At 53.8% G+C, this 25870-nt stretch overlaps 3 protein-coding genes across 3 annotated transcripts in view; all 3 read left to right on the forward strand.

The window, feature by feature from the left end:
• Nucleotides 1–931: 931 nt before the first annotated feature.
• The window catches only part of LOC137302356 (ferritin heavy chain, oocyte isoform-like), a 35115-nt gene continuing 10176 nt past the window's right edge, over nt 932–25870 (forward strand). Inside the window, exon 1 of the mRNA XM_067971988.1 lies at nt 932–1065. Coding sequence (XP_067828089.1) covers nt 964–1065 — 102 coding nt within the window. The 5' untranslated portion in view covers nt 932–963. The remainder of the gene's footprint in view (nt 1066–25870) is intronic.
• On the forward strand, nt 5857–6605 carry LOC137302086 (ferritin heavy chain-like). The gene is made up of 2 exons (XM_067971772.1): nt 5857–5978; nt 6354–6605. The coding sequence occupies exons 1-2, from the start codon at nt 5892–5894 to the stop codon at nt 6498–6500; spliced, it is 234 nt and encodes a 77-aa protein (XP_067827873.1). The 5' UTR covers nt 5857–5891; the 3' UTR covers nt 6501–6605.
• Nucleotides 22663–25555, forward strand: LOC137302358 (ferritin heavy chain, oocyte isoform-like). The gene is made up of 4 exons (XM_067971991.1): nt 22663–22820; nt 23451–23597; nt 24372–24497; nt 25304–25555. The coding sequence occupies exons 1-4, from the start codon at nt 22719–22721 to the stop codon at nt 25448–25450; spliced, it is 522 nt and encodes a 173-aa protein (XP_067828092.1). The 5' UTR covers nt 22663–22718; the 3' UTR covers nt 25451–25555.

Consider the following 25870-nt stretch of genomic DNA (forward strand, 5'->3'; position numbering starts at 1 on the left):
GGTCCCGGCACCGGCGAAGATGGTGAAGCCATGACCTAAAGAGCCACACCCACCCCAAGTCTCGGGCCTACTGATGAATTTAGGCCTTTTTTTTTAAAAGAAGCCCTGAGGAAACCTCTCTCCCCGAATCCCAGAGCTTGGTTGGGAGAGGGGCCCCTTTGCTGGTTTTATTTCCCCCAGAATATCCGGGAGAGCAAGAGAAGGTGGGAGGGATTAATGGTGGAATGGGAAGGAGGGAGTCTGCAGGGGTAGGCTGCTGCAGAAGTGGGTGGAAGAGGGGCGGGGTTGCACCTTAAAAGGTGGATCTTATTCTGCCTGTCTTCCAGTGGGCAGGGGGAGGAGATGTCTTCCCCGAGACAGCTGGAGCTGCCTCGGCTCAGTCCTCCAAAGATTTGAAAAGGAAAGTAACTTCAACCAGGCAGCTCCAGCTGTCCTGGGCCAGACACTTGGGGGGGACCCCTGTCCTCTGAAGTCCTCTTCCTCCCCCTACCTTCAGCCGACACACCTCACTGCACCGACCACCTCTTCCTCCCACTGGTTGGTGCTCTTTTTCTCCTTCTCCCTCCCTCCTTGTTGATGGTGGTTTCTCCTTCTTTCTCCTTCTCCTTCTCCCCAAGGGACCCAGGCAAGGGCCTGCTCTCTCTGCTCTCTCTGCTCTCCACTCCACTCAGTGGCAGTCCAGCCACAAACACCTCCAAGGCCTTGCTGGTCTGTATTGCAAAGCTCTGATTGGCTCTGGATATCAATCTCTCCCCCAGAGCCCTGTCCTTTGTTAATTGGTGCCTGGATTCATGGAAGATTCCTGATTGGCTATCAGGGATTGTCAATCATCATTGGTGCTGTCCATTCCTGGTTTCAATGCAGGCTGTCCCAGTAGTAGAAATACAAGAGCTTGTATCAGAAGAAAATAGTTCCAGAACTTTCTAGGCAATAGAAATTAGTCCCAATATATAAATAGTGAAGATGGTTTCCCAAGTATGTCAGAACTACCACAAGGAGTGTGAGGATGGTGTCAACAAGCAGATCAATATGGAGCTCTTTGCCTCCTATGTTTATCTTTCTATGGTGAGTTTTGTATTTTTGGGACTGTGTTTCAAAATTAAGGCTGTGATGCCATTGTATTCCAAGCAAGTAGAATTTTTCTTGGTCATTGAATTGGCTTCAGAGTGTATCTCTGTGACCCTCCCCAGTCTCAATTCAGTGAATAATCTTAACACAATGATCTCTTTGAAGGTCTCAGGAATAATTTGTTCCCTGCTCTGTAATAGCTATGTTTCTATCTGAAACTAACTCTCTAGGGTTTTATGATTAAGTTTGTATTGAGGATTCATGTTGAAGGTGCAAAACCTGGTTAATTAAATGCTATTGGTGACTATTTAGTGAAATGCTGGCTGGTTTTGGCCTGTTTTGTTTCCCTTTTTCTAATTGAATCAAGTTCTGAGAATCTGGTTGTTGAAGTTTTCCTCACTAAGGCTGGATCCTTACACTAACAATGGTTCAAGGTGTTAAAACTTGTGAACTTGAAAGATTTTTCTCTGCTCCTTAACATCCAACTGGGAACTGAAGTAGGTGCCACTGTCAAGTTGTTGTAAGTAGAGGGTGAGTGCTGAAATGAAGCTTTAATCCAAAAATTAACATTGTTCCTTAATGTTTTCTACTGATGAAACCTTTTACCTTGAGCTACTTTACAGGGAGGGACTTTCAACATATTATAGGGGGTGGTGGTGTGTGTCAGCTTCACTTCTGACAGGTCTGAATCGCTCCCACTCCCTGGGTTCTCGACCCTGGACTTATTTGGGGGTTGTGACCAAGTGCAGCAGACAACTGGTTTTGGTGCAAGAAACTTTGACCTTTATTCGAGAGGAAATACAACACAACAATCTTAACACTCTCTAATAAAATGGGGAACACTTCAGTACATGTGAGGGAAATTATAGTAGAAAGATGCCTCACCCCTCCCAATCCCACTGTAATAGCTAAGTTGGGCTCTAAAGGGCCAGAGATAATGCTCACCAAACAAATCTTTGACCGTAATTCACCCAGAGGTAAGTCAGAAATAGATTGTAGAGTGGAAACTTTGCGGATCTTCGGTTTTCTCTCGAGTTGATTTTCTTTGGTCGCAGTGGCTCAATATTACCCGGTTGGTGGTAATATTCAGTTGGTTGTTTTGTAAGGCCCTTGTTGCTGTTAGGTGTCTGATGGTCATTGGGGCTGTTGCTCTGGTTTTGTCTTGTCAGCCTGCTTCTAGAGCTGCTGACCTTTCCTGGCAAACTGCCTTCCCCTCGCCTTGTTTGCTGGAAACTGTGCTTCGAGAGAGACCTGCTGTCTGTTTTGCATTGAAACAGAGACATGTCTGAATCATTAATTCTCCGAAGTTCCTTGGTGTGGTGTTGATTTCGTCTGGTGACCTCTCTCTCTTATACTTCCATTTTAGAATTATAGTCAATGGCCAAAGTTTTCCCATACTCGGTTTTTCTGAGTTGGGGATCTGTGAATTTTGAGAATTATAATATTTAGGAAAGTTCAATGAAGCAAATTAAGTTTGACTTCTTAAAAAAAAAACACTTTTTTTTTTCTTAGACACTGAGCCCCTTAATTGAAAGCAGAGAATGGGTAACTTATCTGCAATGATGTTACCACAATTTGAGTTGGCCATGGATGAGATTTAGATCTGACCTGATGTCTCTATCCATTTTGTTTTTCTCCAGTCCTATTACTTTGACCGGGATGATGTTGCCCTGTGTCACTTTGCTGAGTTCTTCAAGGAGCAGTCACATGAGGAATGGGAGCACGCTGAGAAACTGCTGAAATTCCAGAATCAGCGTGGAGGCCGAGTCATCTTGGAGGATATCAAGGTTAGATTTAATTAAGGAGGGGTCTTCTGTGATGCATCTTGGGTAGCTTAAAAATTATCCTCATTGTTTTAAATAGCTTGGTATCTTAGCATTTCATACACGTTCCTGAAAGCAAGTGAGATTAATAAGTTAAATAGCTAGTGTTGTGATTGAGTTCTCTGAAAGGCATAAACTGATGATCAGTTGGTATGGCTTTGGGTCACTGGAAGAAAATTTGTAGCATGGATAGGGAATTGGTCTTGGAGGCAAGAGGAAGAATTGGGGTTTGAAGGAATATTGTCATGTAGCAAGTTCATTTAAAAAAAAAAAATGCCTCCTTTCCCTTTTTGTTGAGGCCTCCAGGATAAACTACTTGAATTTGGGAGGAGAGTAGATCTAAAATTATTAGTAATCCTAAAGCTGGACATGGTCTTCTGTTCACCTCAATAATACACTGCTAAAGGGTGGTGGCAGATGTATTGTACTGGAAAGTATAAACAAGAATGGTGGATGGGAGTAAAGGCAGAATGTTGAGGAGGAGGTGGGGACATTAAAATGAATTTTAGTGATGTGAAGATCTAGGCAGGTGTGAACTTTTAAACCAATTTGCAAGTGTGAAAACAGATCTGAGTGAAGAATATAGTACCAGAAATTGTATTTCAATTAGTGCTGGTTAGTGTGCTTGAACTGTTGCTTTCCAGTTTTTTTGTGCCCCACCTTGAGTGCACTGGCCTTAACCAAAGAACCTGGTCTCTATTGAAGCATCATTGATTTGTGATCCATCTTGAAGATGGAGGTTAGTGATCGAATGGTGCTGTCTGAAAATTCACTTGGTCAATAGGTTCTCTCTATCCACCCTATCTGTTCCCATTTTTATCATATAAACTTCGATCAGATCACCACTTAACCTTTGAAATTCTGGAGAATACAACCCCAATTTGTGTAATCTCTCCTTGTAACTTAATCCTTGAAGTCCAGGTATCGTTCCAGTAAACCTACGCTGCACTCCCTCCAAGGCTAATGTCCTTCCAAAGGAGCGGTGCCCAGAACTGCTCACAGTACTCCAGGTGCGGTCTAACCAGGGTTTTGTATAGCTGTAGCATAACTTCTGCCCCCTTGTACTCTAGTCCTCTGGATATAAAGTCCAGCATTCCATTAGCCTTACTGATTATTTTTTGTACCTGTTCATGACACTTCAATGATCTATGTACCTGAACCCCGACATCCCTTTGGACATCCACTGTTTTTAACTTTTTTTACCATTTTAGAAAGTACCCTGTTCGATCCTCACATTTCTCTGCATTGAATTCCATGTGCCACAGTTTTGCCCATTTACCTAATCTATGAATATCGCTTTGTAATTTTACATTTTCTTCTACACTGCTTGCAATGCCACCAATCTTTGTGTAATCAGCAAACTTAGATGAGTCTTTCTATGCCTTCATCTAAGTCATTAATAAATATTGTGAATAATTGAGGCCCCCCCCCCCCCCAAGACAGATCCCTGCAGGACTCCACGAGTCACATCCTGCCAATGTGAGCACTTACCCATTATCCCTACTCTCTGTTGCCTTTCGCTCAGTCAACTTCCGAACCAAGTCCGTAATTTTTCCTCTATTCCGTGGGCTTCTATCTTAGCTAACAGTCTCTTATGTGGGACCTTAGCAAATGCCTTCTGGAAGTCCATATAAATAACATCATTGACATTAGATTACAACTGCTATGACCACGAACATAGCAGTTAATGGACTGATCTGCTCTTCGTGTCCAGTAATTGCCTCCAATGTCATCCCAGTGATTGACTCAACAGTCCTTCCTCATATTCTTATTGAGGTGCACCGATTAATTTCTGTTTCTTCTAACCCAGTGTCCTTGTGCAGAACATCCCTTGAACTTTCAATGTCCCTTGTAGTTGAATGCACTGACACGACAACTCTTCCCTTTTCAGAAGCCAGAGCAGGATGAGTGGCTCAGTGGTCTGGAGGTGATGCAGATGGAGAATGTGAACTTTTTTTATTGAGGCCCTAACCACTTTAGGATAAATGACCTATATTTTGGAGAAGACAGATCAAAGCTTGTCAGTAATCCTGGAGTAAGACATAACCTTCTGTTCTCAATAATTCCCTGCTAAAAGGTGGTGGCAGATATTTATACTGCTTTCCAGTACCAGAATGGGAGTACCTACTAGAGTGAATTTTGGTGGAGGAGGAGGGGATATTTTTTAAACATGTCTTGAGCCCAAGTAGGAGCTTGGGGTTGGGGGAGGGGGAGGGGGAGGAAGAAAGTAAGTGGAGAGTTAAAAGCCAATCAGAGAATAGAATAAAATATTACCAGAAATCGATTTCAATTAGTGCTGGTCAGCCTTGATCTGATTGAATGGCAGAGCAGGCTCAAGGTGTCTTTTGGCCCACTTGCCCCTATTTCTTATGTTCTTGCTGCAGTTAGACAGTTACATTCCAGTTTTTTGTGACCCACCTTGAGTATGTTGGTCTGAACCAATAAACCCAGTCTCCATTGAAGCATCACTGTAGTGTTACCTTCCTTGAAGATGGAGGTTAATGATCGAATGGTGCAAGCTGAAGAAAATTGACCCAATAAACAGGGACATGAGGATAATTTTAAAATTTGAGCTTAGCTAGTTATTGAAAGGGCAGACTGAGGGAGCTGCAAGTTGAATGACTATAGAAAGCCATAAATGCAAAATCAATTGAGTTTTTTTTAAAAAGCAAGACAGCAACTTGGAGGGGATTTGGATTATGGGAATAAAGGTGAGGATTGGAGCTTCCATGGCTAATAAAATAACCAAGTCAAAGGACTGATCTACTCCTCATGTCCAGCAATGGCCTCCACTGTCATCCCAGTGATTGACTCCACAATCCTTCCTCATATTCCTATTCTTGAGGCGCACAGATTAACTTCTGTTGCTTCTAACCCTGTTGTCCTTGTGCAGAACATCCCTTGGACTTTCAACTTCCATTGTAGCTGAATGTGCTGACAAGATAACTCTTCCCTTTTCAGAAGCCAGAGCAGGATGAGTGGAGCAATGGTCTGGAGGTGATGCAGAGAGCTCTGCAGATGGAGAAGGATGTGAACCAGAGTCTGCTGGATCTGCACAAACTGTCCACTGAGAGGACAGACCCTCATGTAAGTTGAGGGTGATACTGGAATCTGCCACTTATTAATCTTTCTACCAATGTAGATTTTCATCAGTTTGTTTCACACTTGGAGTATTGAGGATTTTTCTGCAAAAGGTCATTTACTCTGTTGATGTCGATCACTAAGCTAGTCCCAGGGTATGAGATATCTGAAACCTCACAATGGATCTTGAGACCTCTCTAGTTTAATGGAATTGATGGTTTGCCACTTGTTGGGTAATCTTGGTCTTGTCTAGCTGAATGTGGCATCCCCACTGCACTACTTACCATTATTCCAGCCCAGGAAACAATCAAGAATAATTGCTGAAGATCCTCATCTAACAGCTGTTTGAGCTAACTACACTCACTAGTTTTTCTCTTCCAGTTGTGTGACTTCCTGGAGACCCACTACTTGGATGAACAAGTGAAGATGATCAAGAAGCTTGGAGATCACATCACCAACCTGAAGAGACTGGGAGCCCCTGAGAATGGCATGGGAGTGTACCTGTTTGACAAGCACACCCTGCATTGACTGGGGTTCGATAACCATTAGTTCTAGACTTGGTGAATGCTTTGGTTGTGGTTATTTCCCAGTTTTCTCATCTGTTATACATGGAAATAAAAGTTATTCATTGAACTGGTTTCTCTTTGTTGTATAATTAAGTAGCTGATCTGATTATCCGGATCACCAAGATCTCCACTGCACCACACCCAGCTGAGTAACTTATGATCCAAGTTAGAACTTTTTCCAGGCCAAAAAATATAAAAAGCCCCTCCTGGTCCAGTTTCCTCACTTGACTCTGTGCCAATCCAGGATGGTTATGATTACATCTCCAAATTGTTACTGGGATGTCTGAAATACATAATTTCTGCAACTATAACCTCAGTAACAATTCCTGCAGAAAAGGGATTTCATAACATCTGCAAGCAAAGCATCATCAATATGTTGTGCTTTAAAACAATAAAGTGGGAGGGGTGCTGTATTAGTGGCTGGAGAATGATGAGTATTGGTTAGGACAAGGGAGGGGATCCCTGCAATTTAGCTGCCCTTGCATTAGGCTGATGCCACAAATCACTCACTGGGGTGCTAGAGTTGTAGCCTGTGTAGAGTACACAATTAACAACCTGAGACTCTTCCTTCGGGCAGACTGTTCTGTTTAACGTCCCCTCATTCGGGGCAATATTTGCCCATTCTTTGTGATTGAGTAAACCAGCTATCTGTAGAAAACATCAAACTGCAGTCTGTCCTGTGTGGTGTTTGCTGTTGGTTAACCTGTACTGGTAGAGGAATCATTTGCTTTAATTTCATTTCGATCACCCAACAACTTAAACTGCCTTCCTTTTGATTATTGCATCACTAACTGTTATAAGGAGCCACAAGTTAATTGTAATCCAATAGTTTCTGTACATTATCTTCCATATTTCATGTATTCTTTGCAACCACCTCAACTTGCACAAAAAGGCTGCCCTTAACCCACAAATATTGTGATTTTTTTCCCCCTGAAGATATCAGAAATGAAACCATCAAGTTTGTGAGCCCACTACATAAATATTCTCTTGGGCTGAGGTTGCAGACAAAGGGAGCTGTTATACATGGTTACACTACCGACAAATTAAATATTGGCTCGACTGTCAGGGGATGGAGGATGTCTGCATGAGCAAGACTGGATAACAGGGTAGGCCTATGGGATTAAGACTACTGCTTGTGTGAAGGATAAACACCAACATGAACTTGTTGGGCCAAACAGCCTGTTGCGATGTAAGTTTTATGCAATTCACTCTTCTCTGTTCTTGAGGCTTTGTGGTCCTTCTGTTCAATGCCTGGTAGTTGCACCAGAGATACAACAGGATAGGAACAAAATACTGAAGATACTGGAAAACTCAAACACAAACAAAAAATGTTGGAGATACTCACCAGATCAGGCAACATTGGTCTAGAAAACACAAGACAGTTGACATATCAGATATAAAACCTTTCCTCACAACAGACTCGAGATTTGCAGGAGATGAATAAACAGTGCAAACTAAACACTGGACTTTACAGGTTCTAAATTTCATGGGGATAAAACTCCACATCGCACTTTACAGTGATGGAGCAACAGAGTTCTGTTTGAAGCTCCCAACTGATCCACTTTCCATTTCCCCAACTCGTTGTCGGTTGGTTTGCGGACTCACTGCGGACTGTCTGGTGAAGGTCAGTCTCCTTCAATCTATTGTGGTGATCAACATTGTGAATCTTGGTATAATGGACTCTTTCAGGACACACCGAGATGCCCATCAATTGTCCAAGAGTTGCGATAACTTAGAAACGATTGTGCTCGACACCATCTACGGGATGGGATTTCCATTTGTAAACTGATCGATCTCTTTGAGAAATGTGTGAAGCTCTGATTCTGGAAACAGAGATGTGATCAGATTTTTTTTTTTCTTTTAGGGTGTGTTTTTTTTTAATTAGGCCCCCCTTTTATAAGAAGGGGGGGGGTGGGGTGTGCTTAAATACTAAAAACCAAATAAACCAAAACCAAGTGTTCAAATTAAAATTTTATTCTCCTCGTCCAGGATACACTCCAGCCCCTGCGGTGCCCACCGGCCGCGGAAAGCCTCGAGCGTACCGGCAGACACCGCGTGCTCCATCTCCAGGGCCACCCGGGCGCGGAGCATTCCGCGGAAGAGAGGCAGACAGGCCGAGCGACCGCCCCCACGGACCACGATCATCCTAGACCTGTGGATGGCCACCTTGGACAGGCCCAGGAGCAGGCCCACGAGAACGTCCACCGACCTGCCCGCCCCCCCCCTCACCGGGCGGCCAAAGATCAGGAGCGTGGGACTGAAGTGCAGCCAGAACTTGAGGAGCAGCCCCTTCAAATAATGGAACAGGGGCTGCAGTCTCGCACACCCGGTGTACAGATGGAACACGGACTCCTCCAGGCCGCAGAAATCACAAGCGGCCTGGGTGTCCGTGAAATGGCGTAACCGCCGGTTGCACGCGACTGCTCCGTGCGCCACCCTCCACCCCAGATCCCCAAAGTAACACGGGAGGACCCCTGTATAGAGAGCCTCCCAATGGGGACCCCCGTCTCCGCCGGACGGCAGGATGGCACGCCAGGGCGTGTCCGGCAGAGAGACGAGGGCGAGGAAGTGGATGGTGTGCAGGAGCAGCCCGTACAGGAAATCCCTCCGCGCGGTGTGAAACGGCACGGAGGGAATTTCCGAGAGACGGCTCAAGTTGTGAGGCGCGGCCCCCCGAGGGAGGTTCCGGGGTTTGGCGCCGAGGAGGAACTCCGTCCGAACGGGGGTCAGGTCGGACGGGATGGCTCCGCACGCCTGAGCCGCCTCCACATCCCGAGTGGAGTCAGGGCCGAGCGCCGATTTCAACGCCCGGATGGCGGCGGCCGCGTCCCCGGCACGCCACGAGGACATCCGTGCGGCGAGCGCCCACGGCTCGAGCCAACCCGACCTCCCGCCATCCAGGACGTCCCTGACTCTGGTCACCCGACCGGCCACGGCCCTCCGCACCGACAGCCGCGAGTGGCCGAAGCCGATATCGCGGAGGAACGGATTCCCGAGCAGCGGCTCCTGCAGGACGGCCGCTACCCCTGATGGGTGAGAGCTCCGACCGGAGGCGACCATGTTCCAGACCCTGAGCAGATCCTGGTAAAAGACAGGCAGCTCCTGCAAAGACATGCGGCCGCCCACCAGCGAGATGAACAGGAGCTGCGTGTCGTAGTTCAGGCCGTGCAGCTGGCGGAAAAAATACGTCGCCAGCGCACGCCATCTAAGAGGATGCTCAACGTACAGGTATCGCCGCAGCGTCCGAAGGCGGAAAGTTGCCACCTGGGTGCGGACGCACACCAGCCCCTGACCGCCCTCCCTAAGCGGGAGACTCAGGACCGCGGCAGCGACCCAGTGTATCCCTTTGGCCCAGAAGAAGTCGACAAACTTCTTCTGAATCTTGGCGACGAACTCAGGGGGGGGGGTCAAAGTGACCAACCGGTACCACAACATGGCGGCCACCAGCTGGTTTATGACCAGCACACGACCCCTGTAGGATAACACTCGGAGCAGTCCTGTCCAGCGCGCCAGGCGAGCGGCGACTTTGACTCCAGCTCTTCCCAGTTCGCCGGCCAGGCTTCCTCGGCAGGGCCGAGGTAGACTCCCAGGTACCGGAGGTGCGTGGTACTCCAGGCGAAAGGCCTGAGCTCCTCCGGCAGGGAGTCCACCCGCCACTGACCCACCAGGAGTCCGGAACATTTCTCCCAGTTGATCCTTGCGGAGGACGCGGCAGCGTAGACCTCTTGGCACTCGCGCATCCTCCGCAAGTCAAGGGGATCCGTGACCACGAGGAGCACGTCGTCGGCGTAAGCCGAAAGGACGACCTCCACGCCCGGCTCGAGCAGAGCCAGTCCCGACAACCTCTTGCGCAAGAGGCGCAGGAAAGGCTCTACGCAGATGGTATATAATTGGCCGGACATGGGGCACCCCTGACGCACTCCTCTCCCGAAGCGAAGGGGCGCCGTCAAGGATCCGTTAACCTTAATCAGACACTCCGCGGCAGCGTACAGAAGTCGGATCCGGGCGACGAAATGCGACCCGAACCCGAAAGCGCGCAGAGTCCCGAATAGATACTCGTGATCCACCCTGTCGAACGCCTTCTCCTGATCTAAGGAAAGGAAGGCGACCGACAGACCAGCCCTCTGGGAATGGTGGATCAGGTCCCGGACCAGGTGGATGTTATCGTGGATCTTCCGGCCCGGGAGCGTGTAGGACTGGTCGGGGTGGATCATGTGGGCCAGCACGGTGCCCAGGCGAGCAGACATCGCCTTGGCAAAGACCTTATAATCCGTGCTGAGGAGGGAGACCGGGCGCCAGTTTTTAAGGTTGCGGAGATCCCCCTTCTTAGGCAGCAGGACCACGACCGCCCTGCGCCACGAAAGGGGCATCTCCCCGGTCGCCAGACATTCCCCCAGGACCCGCGCGTAGTCGCTCCCCAGGACGTCCCAGAAGGCCCTGAGGAACTCCACGGTCAGCCCGTCCAGCCCCGGGGACTTGCCCCTGGAGAGCTGGTGGAGGGCGCCCGTCAGCTCCGCCAAACTGAGGGGAGCGTCCAGACTGTCGGCGTCCTCCGGGCCAATCTTCGGCAGGTCCTCCCACAAAACTCTGCGCGCCTCCTCGCCGGACGGATCCGGAGAGAACAGAGCCTCGTAGTAAGATCGAGCCCGGGCCCTGACTCCCTCCGGGTCCGAGACGAGGGACCCGTCGTCGGCCAGCAGCGTAAGGAGCTGCTTACGAGCCCCCCGCCGCTTTTCCAGCGAGTAGAAGAAGGGAGAGCCGCGGTCCAGGTCCCGAAGGAGCTGGAGCCGCGACCTCACGTACGCTCCTCGGGACCCGACCAGTTGCAGGTCCCTCAGAGCGTCCTTCCTCCCCTCGTACACCTGCCGCAGGGCCGGATCCTCGGCGGCCTGACCGAGACGGGACTCCAGGCCAAGCACCTCCTGCTCCAACCGCCTGACCTCGGACTCCCGCCTCTTAGTCGACCCCCTCGCGTACTCTTGACAGAAGAGGCGGACGTGAGCCTTGCCCACGTCCCACCATAGCCTCAAGGAGGAGAAGCCTCCCCGCTTCCCTCTCCAGTCGCTCCAGAACAGACGGAACGAGTCCCGGAACCGCGCGTCCTCCAGCAGCCGGTTGTTAAAGTGCCAGTACGCGGACCCCGACCGGGCGCGGAGCAGAGCGAGCTCCATCCACACCAGGTGGTGGTCCGAGCACGACACCGGCCGGATGGAGGCCGACGGGACGCAGGAGGCGTACGCCCGCGAAACGTACAGGCGGTCGATTCTGGTGCTCCCTCCTGCAGCCCTCACAAAGGTGAACTGGCCGGAGTCGGGATGGAGATTCCGCCAGACGTCCACCAAGTCGAAGGACCCGACCAGGTCCCTCAACTTCCCCGTCGCCGACCGGCGATCCGCGGGACCGGAGCGGTCCCTCGCCTCGAGGGTACGGTTAAAATCCCCCCCGAGGATAATGCACTCGCCGGCGTCGACGGAGTTCAGGTAAGTGGACACTTCCTCAAAGAAGCTCACTTGCTCGCCCTCGGACCAGGGGGCGTACACGTTCACCAGGTGAAGCGGCACGGCCCCGTGGCGAAGGGCTACGTGGAGCAAGCGGCCCGGCACCGGCTCCTTGACCCCCAAGATCTCCGGCTGAAAAGTCGGGGCCAACAAGATGGCCACCCCGCTCGAAACGCTGGCGAGGTGACTCAAGTAGACCCCCCCTCCCCATTCCAGGATCCACGTGGCCTCGTCTCCCGGAACGGTGTGGGTTTCCTGCAGAAAGCACACCGCATACTTCCCGTCCCGAAGGACCGAGAACTTGTCAAATCTAAGGCGGGCGTCTCTGCCGCCGTTGATGTTGAGGCTGGCTATGGTTATCTCCATGGCAAGAGCACAGCGCAACCTACTTAAACCTAACGCGCGGAGGGAGCGGGGCCGCGAGTCGACCGCCACTCGCTCAAGAGGCCGGTGAGGAGGGATCTGAGCCGACACAGCCCGACCCCGCCGCCGTCCCCTTCCGCGGCCACGGACGCGACGGCGGCCAGGACCGAGCGGATTAACAGCGCCGGCTCAGACCAACGGTCGAGGGCCAGCCGGACGCCATCGCGACGACGGCTCCAACCGGACGCAAAATCCCGGAGTTCCTCAACGGGGATGAGGGGAGACTCGGTGCAGGGCACGAGGGCGTCCACCACCTCACTGGCGGCGAACTCTAAATCCTCTCCAGTGCCCACCACCGAGTCCCCGTCCTCCTCCGGGTCATCGTCGCCCGCGGCCGACCCGCTCCCCGCACAAAGCGCGGAGAACGAGACGGCCGCGCCGGCCAGCCCCACCTCTGTTACGATCCCACCCCCAGGATCGTCGGCAGAGGAGTCCTCCCCGGGCTCCACCGGGGGGTCCGGGTCAGAGGGCGGCGCCGGGCGGGGACCCTCCCCAGCCTCCGAGCGGTGAAAAACCGGCACCCGGATATAAGGGGAACCCGGGGAAACCGGGGAGAACGTGTACTCAAGTTCTCCCACCTCCCCCGGCTCCGAGCCCAGAGACTGAGAGGAGGGGGTCCCCCCACCCACGTCGCCACCGACCGACCCGGCCGGTGAGATATTTTGATTAAAACCCACCACCAGGTCGAGCAGGTCCTGGGAGAGGTCGAGCCGAGGGCAGACGAATTTGGCCGCAACGGCCTCGCCCACCCCGACACCCAGGACGCCCGACCCGGTGAACAGGGTAGTGTTGGGTAAATGCGGAGCCGCGACCCCCCCCATCGGCGGGGTCTCTCCATCCCCCCCGGGAGGCACGGGAGCGATCCCCTCCCCCCGAGAGGTGGATGACCCCCGCCGCTGTTCGGATGTCACGGGCGGGGCCGCAGGATCCGCGACCGGCACCGACTCCCCTTCCACGGGGGGCCGTCCATTAGCAGGGAGCCCGTTCGCTTCCGGGGAGTGGTGCCTCTTTTTCTTCCAGGAGGGTCGCGGAGGGAGGGGGGACTCCATGTCTGCTGGGACCCCCGCCTCCGCTCCCTCCTGATCACCCGCCAGCCCGGGCTCTGTCGCGACCGCGAGATGTTGACTGGCCGCGGTCACGGCCTCGGGCTGACTGAGATCTTCTCTGTCCCGGGGACCAGCCTCTAAATTCTTCCTCTTTCTCCGCGCTTTCTTCTGGCGAGGGTTCCCCTCCTCCCCCCTGGCGGAGGCCTCGACGCCAACCTCCACCCGCGCAGTTGACTCTCCCGACGCGGGGGCGGGGTTGGGGGGAGGAGCGGTGGCGGCGCCAGCCCCGGCCGCCGTAGCTGTTTTGGCGGCCTGAGAGGCAGGGCAGTTCCTCTTCAGGTGCCCCACCTCCTTACAGGGATGGCACCGCCCACCCTCTGCCGTCCAAAAGACGCGGTAAGGGGTCCCCTCGTGGAGGGCGTTAAAGCCCCCCTCCGTAACCTCCTCCCGTGCCAGCTTGACGAATGCCTGGCGACGGAAGGAGTAAACATGCCGGAGGCTGTTCTCCCTGAGTCCGAGCGGCAGCGGCGTTACCCCCGACCTCACCTCCCCCAGTTGACGTAGGTGGGGGAGGAGGAGCTCGTCCGACAGGAAAGGCGGGACGTTAGATAAAATGACTCGCTGCGCGGTGGCCTCCAGCGGGTCCACCGGCAGGAAGGTCCCGCCAACCGTGAGCCCCTTACTAAGGGCCAGGGACACCGCCCGCTCGGACCTCAGGAAGAACACCACCCTCCCGTACATTTTTGAGGCCGCGACGATGGCCGAGGGGCCGACAACCTCGGCCATGGCCTTTACGCAGGCCTCAATGGTCATGTTGGGGTGGGCGTAGCTCTTCACCCCATGCTTCCTCGTAATGAGGCGGAAAGGCGCCGGCCCAGCAGGAGCGGCACGAACTGTAGGAGCGGCCCCCGAGGTAACCGCCGCATACGTCCTGCTGGGTCCCGGCACCGGCGAAGATGGTGAAGCCATGACCTAAAGAGCCACACCCACCCCAAGTCTCGGGCCTACTGATGAAATTAGGCCTTTTTAAAAGAAGCCCTGAGGAAACCTCTCTCCCCGAATCCCAGAGCTTGGTTGGGAGAGGGGCCCCTTTGCTGGTTTTATTTCCCCCCAGAATATCCGGGAGAGCAAGAGAAGGTGGGAGGGATTAATGGTGGAATGGGAAGGAGGGAGTCTGCAGGGGTAGGCTGCTGCAGAAGTGGGTGGAAGTGGGGCGGGGTTGCACCTTAAAAGGTGGATCATCTTCTGTCTGTCTTCCAGTGGGCAGGGGGAGGAGATGTCTTCCCCGAGACAGCTGGAGCTGCCTAGGCTCAGTCCTCCAAAGATTGAAAAAGTAATTTCACCCAGGCAGCTCCAGCTGTCCTGGGCCAGACACTTGGGGGAACCCCCTGTCCTCTAAGGTCTTCTTCCTCCCCCTACCTTCAGCCGACGCACCTCACTGCACCGACCTCCTCTTCCTCCCTCTGTTCGGTGTCGGAAACCACCAGCAGCAGCAGCAGCAGCACAACCCCTCCCGGCTGCTGTTTGGTCGTATTCTTCTTCACCCTCCCTCCTTGTTGATGGTGGTTTCTCCTTCTCCTTCTCCTTGACTCAGAGGGACCCGGGCAAGGGCCTGCTCTCTCTGCTCTCTCTGCTCTCCACTCAATGGCAGTTCAGCCACAATCAGCTCCAATGCCGAGCTGGTGTGTCTCAAAGACAACCCAACAGAGATGTGATCAGATTCCGTCTGAGGAAAGTCAAAGAAACCAACAGCAATGGCATCACAGAATAATTCTCCAATCCCACCTGTATTCCAAAGCTCTGATTGGTTCTGGGAATCACACCCCACCTTCTGTCCTTTGTTAATTGGTGCCTGGATTCATGGACGATTCCTGAGTGGTTGTCAGGGATTGTCAATCATCATTGGTGATCTCATACCTTTTTTTCTTTTTTTTCTTTTTTTTTCTTTTTTTTTTCTCTTCTTTTTTTTTCTTTTTTTTTTCTCTTTTTTTTTTCGTTTTTTTTTCTTTTTTTTTTTTTTTCTTTTAATAGTTCCAGAACTTTTTTTTTGTTCTTTTTTCTAATTAGGCCCCCCTTTTATAAGAAGGGGGGGTGTGGGGTGTGCTTAACAACTAAAAACCAAACAAACCAAAACCAAGAGTTCAAATCAAAATTTTATTATCCTCGTTCAGGATGCACTCCAGCCCCTGCGGTGCCCACCGGTCGCGGAAAGCCTCAAGCGTACCGGCAGACACCGCGTGCTCCATCTCCAGGGCCACCCGGGCGCGGAGCAACCCGCGAAAGAGAGGCAGACAGGCCGAGCGCCCACCCCCGCGGACCGCGAGCATCCTGGACCTGTGGATAGCCACCTTGGACAGGCCCAGGAGCAGGCCCACGAGGACGTCCACCGACCTGCCCGCCCCCCTCCTCACCGGGCGGCCAAAGATCAGGAGCGTGGGACTGAAGTGCAGCCAGAACTTGAGGAGCAGCCCCTCCAAATAATGGAACAGGGGCTGCAGTCTCGCACACCCAGTGTACAAATGAAAAACGGACTCCTCCAGGCCGCAGAAAATGCAAGCGGCCTGGGTGTCCGTAAAATGGCGTAAACGCCTGTTGCACGGGACTGCTCCGTGCAACACCCTCCACCCCAGATCCCCAAAGTAACACGGGAGGACCCCGGTATAGAGAGCCTCCCACTGGGGACCCCCGTCTCCGCCGGACGGCAGGATGGCACGCCAGGGCGTGTCCGGGCGAGAGACGAGGGCGAGGAAGTGGATGGTGTGCAGGAGCAGCCCGTACAGGAAATCCCTCCGCGCGGTGTGAAACGGCACGGAGGGAATTTCCGAGAGACGGCTCAAGTTGTGAGGCGCGGCCCTCCGAGGGAGGTTCCGGGGTTTGGCGCCGAGGAGGAATTCCGTCCGAACGGGGGTCAGGTCGGACGGGATGGCTCCGCACGCCTGAGCCGCCTCCACACCCCGAGTGGAGTCAGGGCCGAGCGCCGATTTCAACGCCTGGATGGCGGCGGCCGCGTCCCCGGCACGCCACGAGGACATGCGAGCGGCGAGCGCCCACGGCTCGAGCCAACCCGACCCTCCGCCATCCAGGACGTCCCTGACTCTGGTCACCCGACCGGCCACAGCCCTCCGCTCCGTCAGCCACGAGCGGCCGAAGCCGACATCGCGGAGGAACGGATTCCCGAGCAGCGGCTCCTGCAGGACGGCCGCTACCCCCGACGGGCGAGAGCTCCGGCTGGAGGCGACCATGGTCCAGACCCTGAGCAGATCCTGGTACAAGACAGGCAGCTCCTGCAAAGACGTGCGGCCGCCCAGCAGCGAGACGAACAGGAGCTGCGTGTCGTAATTCAGGCCGTGCAGCTGGCGGAAAAAATACGTCGCCAGCGCACGCCATCTAAGAGGACGCTCCGCGTACAGGTATCGCTGCAGCATCCGAAGGCGGAAAGTTGCCACCTGGGTGCGGACGCACACCAGTCCCTGACCGCCCTCCCTAAGCGGGAGACTCAGGACCGCGGCAGCGACCCAGTGCATCCCTTTGGCCCAGAAGAAGTCGACGAACTTCCTCTGAATCTTGGCGACAAAATCAGGGGGGGGGGTCAAAGGAACCAACCGGTACCACAACATGGCGGCCACCAGCTGGTTTATGACCAGCACACGACCCCTGTAGGATAACACTCGGAGCAGTCCTGTCCAGCGCGCCAGGCGAGCGGTGACTTTGGCCTCCAGCTCTACCCAGTTCGCCGGCCAGGCTTCCTCGGCAGGGCCGAGGTAGACTCCCAGGTACCGGAGGTGCGTGGTACTCCAGGCGAAAGCCCTGAGCTCCTCCGGCATGGAGTCCACCCGCCACTGACCCACCAGGAGTCCGGAACATTTCTCCCAGTTGATTCTTGCGGAGGACGCGGCAGAGTAGACCTCTTGGCACTCGCGCATCCTCCGCAAGTCAAGGGGATCGGTGACCACGAGGAGCACGTCGTCGGCGTAAGCCGAAAGGACGACCTCCACGTCCGGCTCGCGCAGAGCCAGTCCCGACAGCCTCTTTCGCAAGAGGTGCAGGAAAGGCTCTACACAGATGGTATATAATTGGCCGGACATGGGGCACCCCTGACGCACTCCTCTCCCGAAGCGAAGGGGCGCCGTCAAGGATCCGTTAACCTTAATCAGACACTCCGCGGCGGCGTACAGAAGTCGGATCCGGGCGACGAAATGCGACCCGAACCCGAAAGCGCGCAGAGTCCCGAATAGGTACTCGTGATCCACCCTGTCGAACGCCTTCTCCTGATCCAAGGAAAGGAAGGCGACCGACAGACCAGCCCTCTGGGAGTGGTGGATCAGGTCCCGGACCAGGTGGATGTTATCGTGGATCGTCCGGCCCGGGACCGTGTAGGACTGGTCGGGGTGGATCATGTGGTCCAGCACGGTGCCGAGGCGAGCAGACATCGCCCTGGCGAAGACCTTATAATCCGTGCTGAGGAGGGAGACCGGGCGCCAGTTTTTAAGGTTGCGGAGATCCCCCTTCTTAGGCAGCAGGACCACGACCGCCCTGCGCCACGAAAGGGGCATCTCCCCGGTCGCCAGACATTCCCCCAGGACCCGCGCGTAGTCGCCCCCCAGGACGTCCCAGAAGGCCCTGAGGAACTCCACGGTCAGCCCGTCCAGCCCCGGGGATTTGCCCCTAGAGAGCTGGTGGAGGGCGCCGGTCAGCTCCGCCAAACTGAGCGGAGCGTCCAGACGCTCAGCGTCCTCCGGGCCGACCTTCGGCAGGTCCTCCCACAAAACTCTGCGCGCCTCCTCGCTGGACGGATCCGGAGAGAACAGAGCCTCGTAGTAAGATCGAGCACGGGCCCTGACTCCCTCCGGGTCCGAGACGAGGGACCCGTCGTCGGCCAACAGCGTAAGGAGCTGCTTACGAGCCCCCCGCCACTTTTCCAGCGAGTAGAAGAAGGGAGAGCCGCGGTCCAGGTCCCGCAGGAGCTGGAGCCGCGACCTCACGTACGCTCCTCGGGACCCGACAAGGTGCAGGTCCCTCAGAGCGTCCTTCTTCTCTTCGTACACCTGCCGTAGGGCCGGATCCTCGGCGGCCTGACCGAGACGGGACTCCAGGCCAAGCACCTCCTGCTCCAACCGCTTGACCTCGGACTCCCGCCTCTTAGTCGACCCCCTCGCATACTCTTGACAGAAGAGGCGGACGTGAGCCTTGCCCACGTCCCACCATAGCCTCAAGGAGGAGAAGCCTCCCCGCTTCCCTCTCCAGTCGCTCCAGAACAGACGGAACGAGTCCCGGAACCGCGCGTCCTCCAGCAGCCGGTTGTTAAAGTGCCAGTACGCGGACCCCGACCGGGCACGGAGCAGAGCGAGCTCCATCCATACCAGGTGGTGGTCCGTGCACGACACCGGCCGGATGGAGGCCGACGGGACGCAGGAGGCGTACGCCCGCGAAACGTACAGGCAGTCGATTCTGGTGCACCCTCCTACAGCCCTCACAAAGGTGAACTGGCTGGAGTCGGGATGGAGATTCCGCCAGACGTCCACCAAGTCGAAGGACCCGACCAGGTCCCTCAACTTCTCCGTCGCCGTTCGGCAACGCACGGGACCGGAACGGTCCCTCGCCTCGAGGGTGCGGTTAAAATCCCCCCCGAGGATAATGCACTCGCCGGCGTCGACGGAGTTTAGGTAAGTGGACACTTCCTCAAAGAAGATCACTTGCTCGGCTCCGGACCAGGGGGCGTACACGTTCACCAGGTGAAGCGGCACGTCCCCGTGGCGAAGCGTTACGTGGAGCAAGCGGCCCGGCACCGGCTCCTTGACCCCCAAGATCTCCGGCTGAAAAGTCGGGGCCAACAAGATGGCCACCCCGCTCGAAACGCCGCTGAGGTGACTCAAGTAGACCCCCCCTCCCCATTCCAGGATCCACGTGGCCTCGTCTCCCGGAACGGTGTGGGTTTCCTGCAGAAAGCACACCGCATACTTCCCGTCCCGAAGGACCGAGAACTTGTCAAATCTACGGCGGGCGTCTCTGCCGCCGTTGATGTTGAGGCTGGCTATGGTTATCTCCATGGCAAGAGCACAGCGCAACCTACTTAAACCTAATGCGCGGAGGGAGCGGGGCCGCTAGTCGACCGCCACTCGCTCAAGAGCCCGGTGAGGAGGGATCTGAGCCGACGCAGCCCGACCCCGCCGTCGTCCCCTTCCGCGGCCACGGACGCGACGGCGGCCAGGACCGAGCGGATTAACTGCGCCGGCTCCGACCAACGGTCGAGGGCCAGCCGGACGCCATCGCGACGATGGCTCCAAACGGACACAAAATCCCGGAGTTCCTCAACGGGGATGAGGGGAGACTCGGTGTCGGGCACGAGGGCGTCCACCACCTCACTGGTGGCGAACTCCAAATCCTCCCCAGTGCCCACCACCGAGTCCCCGACCTCCTCCGGATCATCGTCGCCCGCGGCCGACCCGCTCCCCGCACAAAGCGCGGAGAACGAGACGGCCGCGCCGGCCAGCCCCACCTCTGTTACGATCCCACCCCCAGGATCGTCGGCAGAGGAGTCCTCCCCGGGCTCCACCGGGGGGTCCGGGTCAGAGGGCGGCGCCGGGCGGGGACCCTCCCCAGCCTCCGAGCGGTGAAAAACCGGCACCCGGATATAGGGGCAAACCGGGGAAACCGGGGAGAACGTGTACTCCAGTTCTCCCACCTCCCCCGGCTCCGTGCCCAGATACTGGGAGGAGGGGGTCCCCCCACCCACGTCGCCACCGACCGACCCGGCCGGTGAGATGTTTTGATTAAAACCCACCACCAGGTCGAGCAGGTCCTGGGAGAGGTCGAGCCGAGGGCAGACGAATTTGGCCGCAACGGCCTCGCCCACCCCGACACCCAGGACGCCCGACCCGGTGAACAGGGTAGTGTTGGGTAAATGCGGAGCCGCGACCCCCCCCATCGGCGGGGTCTCTCCATCCCCCCCGGGAGGCACGGGCACGATCCCCTCCCCCCGAGAGGTGGATGACCCCCGCCGCTGTTCGGATGTCACGGGCGGGGCCGCAGGATCCGCGACCGGCACCGACTCCCCTTCCACGGGGGGCCGTCCCTTAGCAGGGAGCCCGTTCGCTTCCGGGGAGTGGTGCCTCTTTTTCTTCCAGGAGGGTCGCGGAGGGAGGGGGGACTCCATGTCTGCTGGGACCCCCGCCTCCGCTCCCTCCTGATCACCCGCCAGCCCGGGCTCTGTCGCGACCGCGAGATGTTGACTGGCCGCGGTCACGGCCTCGGGCTGACTGAGATCTTCTCTGTCCCGGGGACCAGCCTCTAAATTCTTCCTCTTTCTCCGCGCTTTCTTCTGGCGAGGGTTCCCCTCCTCCCCCCTGGCGGAGGCCTCGACGCCAACCTCCACCCGCGCAGTTGACTCTCCCGACGCGGGGGCGGGGTTGGGGGGAGGAGCGGTGGCGGCGCCAGCCCCGGCCGCCGTAGCTGTTTTGGCGGCCTGAGAGGCAGGGCAGTTCCTCTTCAGGTGCCCCACCTCCTTACAGGGATGGCACCGCCCACCCTCTGCCGTCCAAAAGACGCGGTAAGGGGTCCCCTCGTGGAGGGCGTTAAAGCCCCCCTCCGTAACCTCCTCCCGTGCCAGCTTGACGAATGCCTGGCGACGGAAGGAGTAAACATGCCGGAGGCTGTTCTCCCTGAGTCCGAGCGGCAGCGGCGTTACCCCCGACCTCACCTCCCCCAGTTGACGTAGGTGGGGGAGGAGGAGCTCGTCCGACAGGAAAGGCGGGACGTTAGATAAAATGACTCGCTGCGCGGTGGCCTCCAGCGGGTCCACCGGCAGGAAGGTCCCGCCAACCGTGAGCCCCTTACTAAGGGCCAGGGACACCGCCCGCTCGGACCTCAGGAAGAACACCGCCCTCCCGTACATTTTTGAGGCCGCGACGATGGCCGAGGGGCCGACAACCTCGGCCATGGCCTTTACGCAGGCCTCAATGGTCATGTTGGGGTGGGCGTAGCTCTTCACCCCATGCTTCCTCGTAATGAGGCGGAAAGGCGCCGGCCCAGCAGGAGCGGCACGAACTGTAGGAGCGGCCCCCGAGGTAACCGCCGCATACGTCCTGCTGGGTCCCGGCACCGGCGAAGATGGTGAAGCCATGACCTAAAGAGCCACACCCACCCCAAGTCTCGGGCCTACTGATGAAATTAGGCCTTTTTAAAAGAAGCCCTGAGGAAACCTCTCTCCCCGAATCCCAGAGCTTGGTTGGGAGAGGGGCCCCTTTGCTGGTTTTATTTCCCCCCAGAATATCCGGGAGAGCAAGAGAAGGTGGGAGGGATTAATGGTGGAATGGGAAGGAGGGAGTCTGCAGGGGTAGGCTGCTGCAGAAGTGGGTGGAAGTGGGGCGGGGTTGCACCTTAAAAGGTGGATCATCTTCTGTCTGTCTTCCAGTGGGCAGGGGGAGGAGATGTCTTCCCCGAGACAGCTGGAGCTGCCTAGGCTCAGTCCTCCAAAGATTGAAAAAGTAATTTCACCCAGGCAGCTCCAGCTGTCCTGGGCCAGACACTTGGGGGAACCCCCTGTCCTCTAAGGTCTTCTTCCTCCCCCTACCTTCAGCCGACGCACCTCACTGCACCGACCTCCTCTTCCTCCCTCTGTTCGGTTTCGCAAACCAGCAGCAGCAGCAGCACAACCCCTCCCGGCTGCTGTTTGGTAGTATTCTTCTTCTCCCTCCCTCCTTGTTGATGGTGGTTTCTCCTTCTCCTTCTCCTTCTCCTTCTTCTCCTCCTCCTTCTCCTCCTCCTCCTTGACTCAGAGGGACCCGGGCAAGGGCCTGCTCTCTCTGCTCTCTCTGCTCTCCACTCCACTCAGTGGCAGTTCAGCCACAATCAGCTCCAATGCCGAGCTGGTGTGTCTCAAAGACAACCCAACAGAGATGTGATCAGATTCCGTCTGAGGAAAGTCAAAGAAACCAACAGCAATGGCATCACAGAATAATTCTCCAATCCCACCTGTATTCCAAAGCTCTGATTGGTTCTGGGAATCACACCCCACCTTCTGTCCTTTGTTAATTGGTGCCTGGATTCATGGACGATTCCTGAGTGGTTGTCAGGGATTGTCAATCATCATTGGTGATCTCATACCCTGTGTAAATGCAGGCTGTCCCAGTAGTATAAATACAAGAGCTTGTGAGGGAAGAGGTTAGGTTGTTTTTGCAGTTTGAAGTGTGATTGTGGTTAATAGTAAAAGTTAAAATGGCCTCCCAAGTGTGTCAGAACTATCACAAGGAGTGTGAGGATGGTGTCAACAAGCAGATCAATATGGAGCTCTATTCCTCCTATGTTTATCTTTCTATGGTGAGTTTTCTATCTGAGGTATTATTTCAAAATTATGGCTGTGGTGTCATTTTAATCTAAGCAGGTAGAATTCTCTGAAAATGAATTTGCTTTGGAGTGTACCTCTGTGACCCTCCCAATTTTTTTTCTGATTTTGGTTCTGAGCTGCCAGTTATCTTCAATCTCTGTCCTATGGTTACTGACCCACCTACCAGTGGAAACAGTTCCTCTTAATTTCCTCTATCAAAACCCTTCATATATTTTGAACACCTCCATTAAATCTCCCTTTAACTTTTTCTGTTCTGAGGAGAACAATCCCAGTTTCTCTAGTCTCCCTCATCCCTGTAGGTTGAATGTGGAAATGAAAATTAAATCCAAAAGCATTATTGCTTTCCTGTTTTCTATTACTACAACCTCTTGTCTTGTTGAGCTTCTTCACAGGGAGGGACTGTCAACATATTCTGTAAAGATCAATGAAGCAAAGTGAGATTGACTTGTAAGAAACATGCTTTTTTTTTAGACACTGAGCCCCTTAATTCAAAGCACTGTGGCAGAGAATGGGTAATTTGTCTACTGTGATGTTGCTGCCATTTTGAATTGGCCATTAATGAGATCTCTGTCTGACCTGACTCTTCCATTTTATCTCTCTAGTCTTATTACTTTGACCGGGATGATGTTGCCCTGCGTCACTTTGCTGAGTTCTTCAAGGAGCAGTCACACGAGGAACGGGAGCACGCTGAGAAACTGCTGAAATTCCAGAATCGGCGTGGGGGCCGAATCATCTTGGAGGACATCAAGGTTCGGTTCAGCAAACTGAAGAATTGCCTTGGTTTTGTGAAAAGTGGACTAGTTTGGTCTTGCTCAATAGATTTTCAATTGAGTTGTCTGGAGGAGGATTAATATTATAAAAATGGATCCTCAAAGTAGGAGATTTCAGGCTCTAATTTAAGTGAGAAATTAGAAGTAACCTTGTGACACCAGCAAAACTGTGTGGAGCAGGAGGCAGAGTTGGGATCAAATCGATCAACTTTGAGTAGATCATGACAATTAGTGCTAATGCTCTGTAATTGCAAATAGTGGCATAGTGAGCTCTGAAGAGCAAAAATTGAGGGAGCAAGTGGATGATTATGATGGTCGATGCAGTTTAATGAAGTCGTCCACATCAGATGGCAGTATGAGCAAAGGGATTAGGGAGTCTCGAGGACAAATGTCAAGTTAGCTTGTAGGTGGAATAAAAGACTAATTGGGTTCATCCCAAGGCACAGAATTTAAAAGCAAGGAAGTGTTAGTGCTAGTTAGACCTCATTGGAATGATCTTTCTTGGGATACCTGAAAGCATATACTGCTGTGAATGAAGTGCAACAACTCATTCCCAGGGTATCTCCGAGGATGAACAGACTAGTAGAACCTGTGTGGTCCCCTGGTTTGGGGAATCTAGAAGTGACATTGACTTGTGATCCTACTAATGCCTGTTATGCTCAAGGACAAGTAATTTTCAATTTCATATACTAACCACTTATTTAATTGTTGACTAGAATAATTTTTTCTCCATTCTTAATCTTCCCTTTCCAGAAGCCAGAGCAGGATGAGTGGAGCAATGGTCTGGAGGTGATGCAGAGAGCTCTGCAGATGGAGAAGAATGTGAACCAGAGTCTGCTGGATCTGCACAAACTGTCCACTGAGAGGACAGACCCTCATGTAAGTCCTTAATGTCCATAAAAGGATTTGCATTTATATAGTTTTTCAGGATGTCTCAAAGTGCTTTACAGCAAACAAGCTATTTTTGAAGTGTAGTCACTGGTGTAATGAGGGAACAGGGCAGACAATTTGCACATGGCAAGGTCCCACCCACAGTGATGTCCAGGTAATCTGTTAGTTGGTTAAGGGCTGCTAGCCAGGACACTGGAGAAAACTCCCCTGCTGTTATTCAAATAATGCCAGGGGTTCTTTTGCCTTCAGCTGAGGGCAGATGCAGCCTCTAGTTAACATCTCATCTGAAAGATGGCCCTTCTGACCATGCAGCATTCCCTCACTTCTGCAGTGAAGTGTGAGCTTGGATTGTGCTCCACACTCTGGAGTGGACTTTAATCTCTGGCACGAGTGCTACCATTGCCAACAATTGGTATGTTTGTTTTTGGGTGATTTGAAGACTCTCCGCTTAATCTGTGATGATATTTAGAAATGTTTCTCTATCCAGTAGCTTTGTGTTGATCTTTCACAAGAGAATGCAACACTGGAATCTTCTTAAAATGGGTTAGTGCATTAAGGGTTTAGGGCACTCCAGTAAATTCTTTTTAAAATACTAATCAGTGGTTCCAACTCTAAATTAATAAATATATTTCCTCCAGGAGTAATGCAATCTGACACACAATCCACCAATCTGTGCAGGAGTTGTACCAGTTATCCAGTCCAGAAGAGGATCATGAATAATCCCCAGGGGAGGTTAAGCTCAGACCCTGGATATTGTCTCCTCTGAGCTAATGTACTTCATATTTTTCTTCCAGTTGTGTGACTTCCTGGAGAGCCACTACTTGGATGAACAAGTGAAGATGATCAAGAAGCTTGGAGATCACATCACCAACCTGAAGAGACTGGGAGCCCCTGAGAATGGCATGGGAGTGTACCTGTTTGACAAGCACAGCCTGCATTGACTGGGATTCTATAACCATTAGTTCTATACTTGGTGAATGCTTTGCTTGTGGTTATTTTCCAGTTTTCTCACCTGTTGTACATGGCAATAAAAGCTATTCATCAAACTGGTTTGTCTTTGTTGTATAATTAAGTATCTGATCTGATTATCCAGATCACAAAGCTACCCACTGCACCACACCCAGCTGAGGAACTTATGATCCAAGTTAGAACTTTCTCCAGGTGTAAAAATATAAAAACCCCTCCTGGTCCAGCTTCCTGACTTGACTCTGTGCCAATCCAGGATGGTTATGATCACATCTCCAAATTGTTACTGGGATGCCTGAAATACATAATTTCTACAACTACAATCTCAGTAAACAATTCCTGCAGAAAAGGGGTTTTCATAACATCTGCAAGCAAGACAACATCAATATGTCGTG

The sequence above is a fragment of the Heptranchias perlo genome, chromosome 35 (assembly GCF_035084215.1).
Source record: "Heptranchias perlo isolate sHepPer1 chromosome 35, sHepPer1.hap1, whole genome shotgun sequence".
NCBI classification, from domain to species: domain Eukaryota; kingdom Metazoa; phylum Chordata; class Chondrichthyes; order Hexanchiformes; family Hexanchidae; genus Heptranchias; species Heptranchias perlo.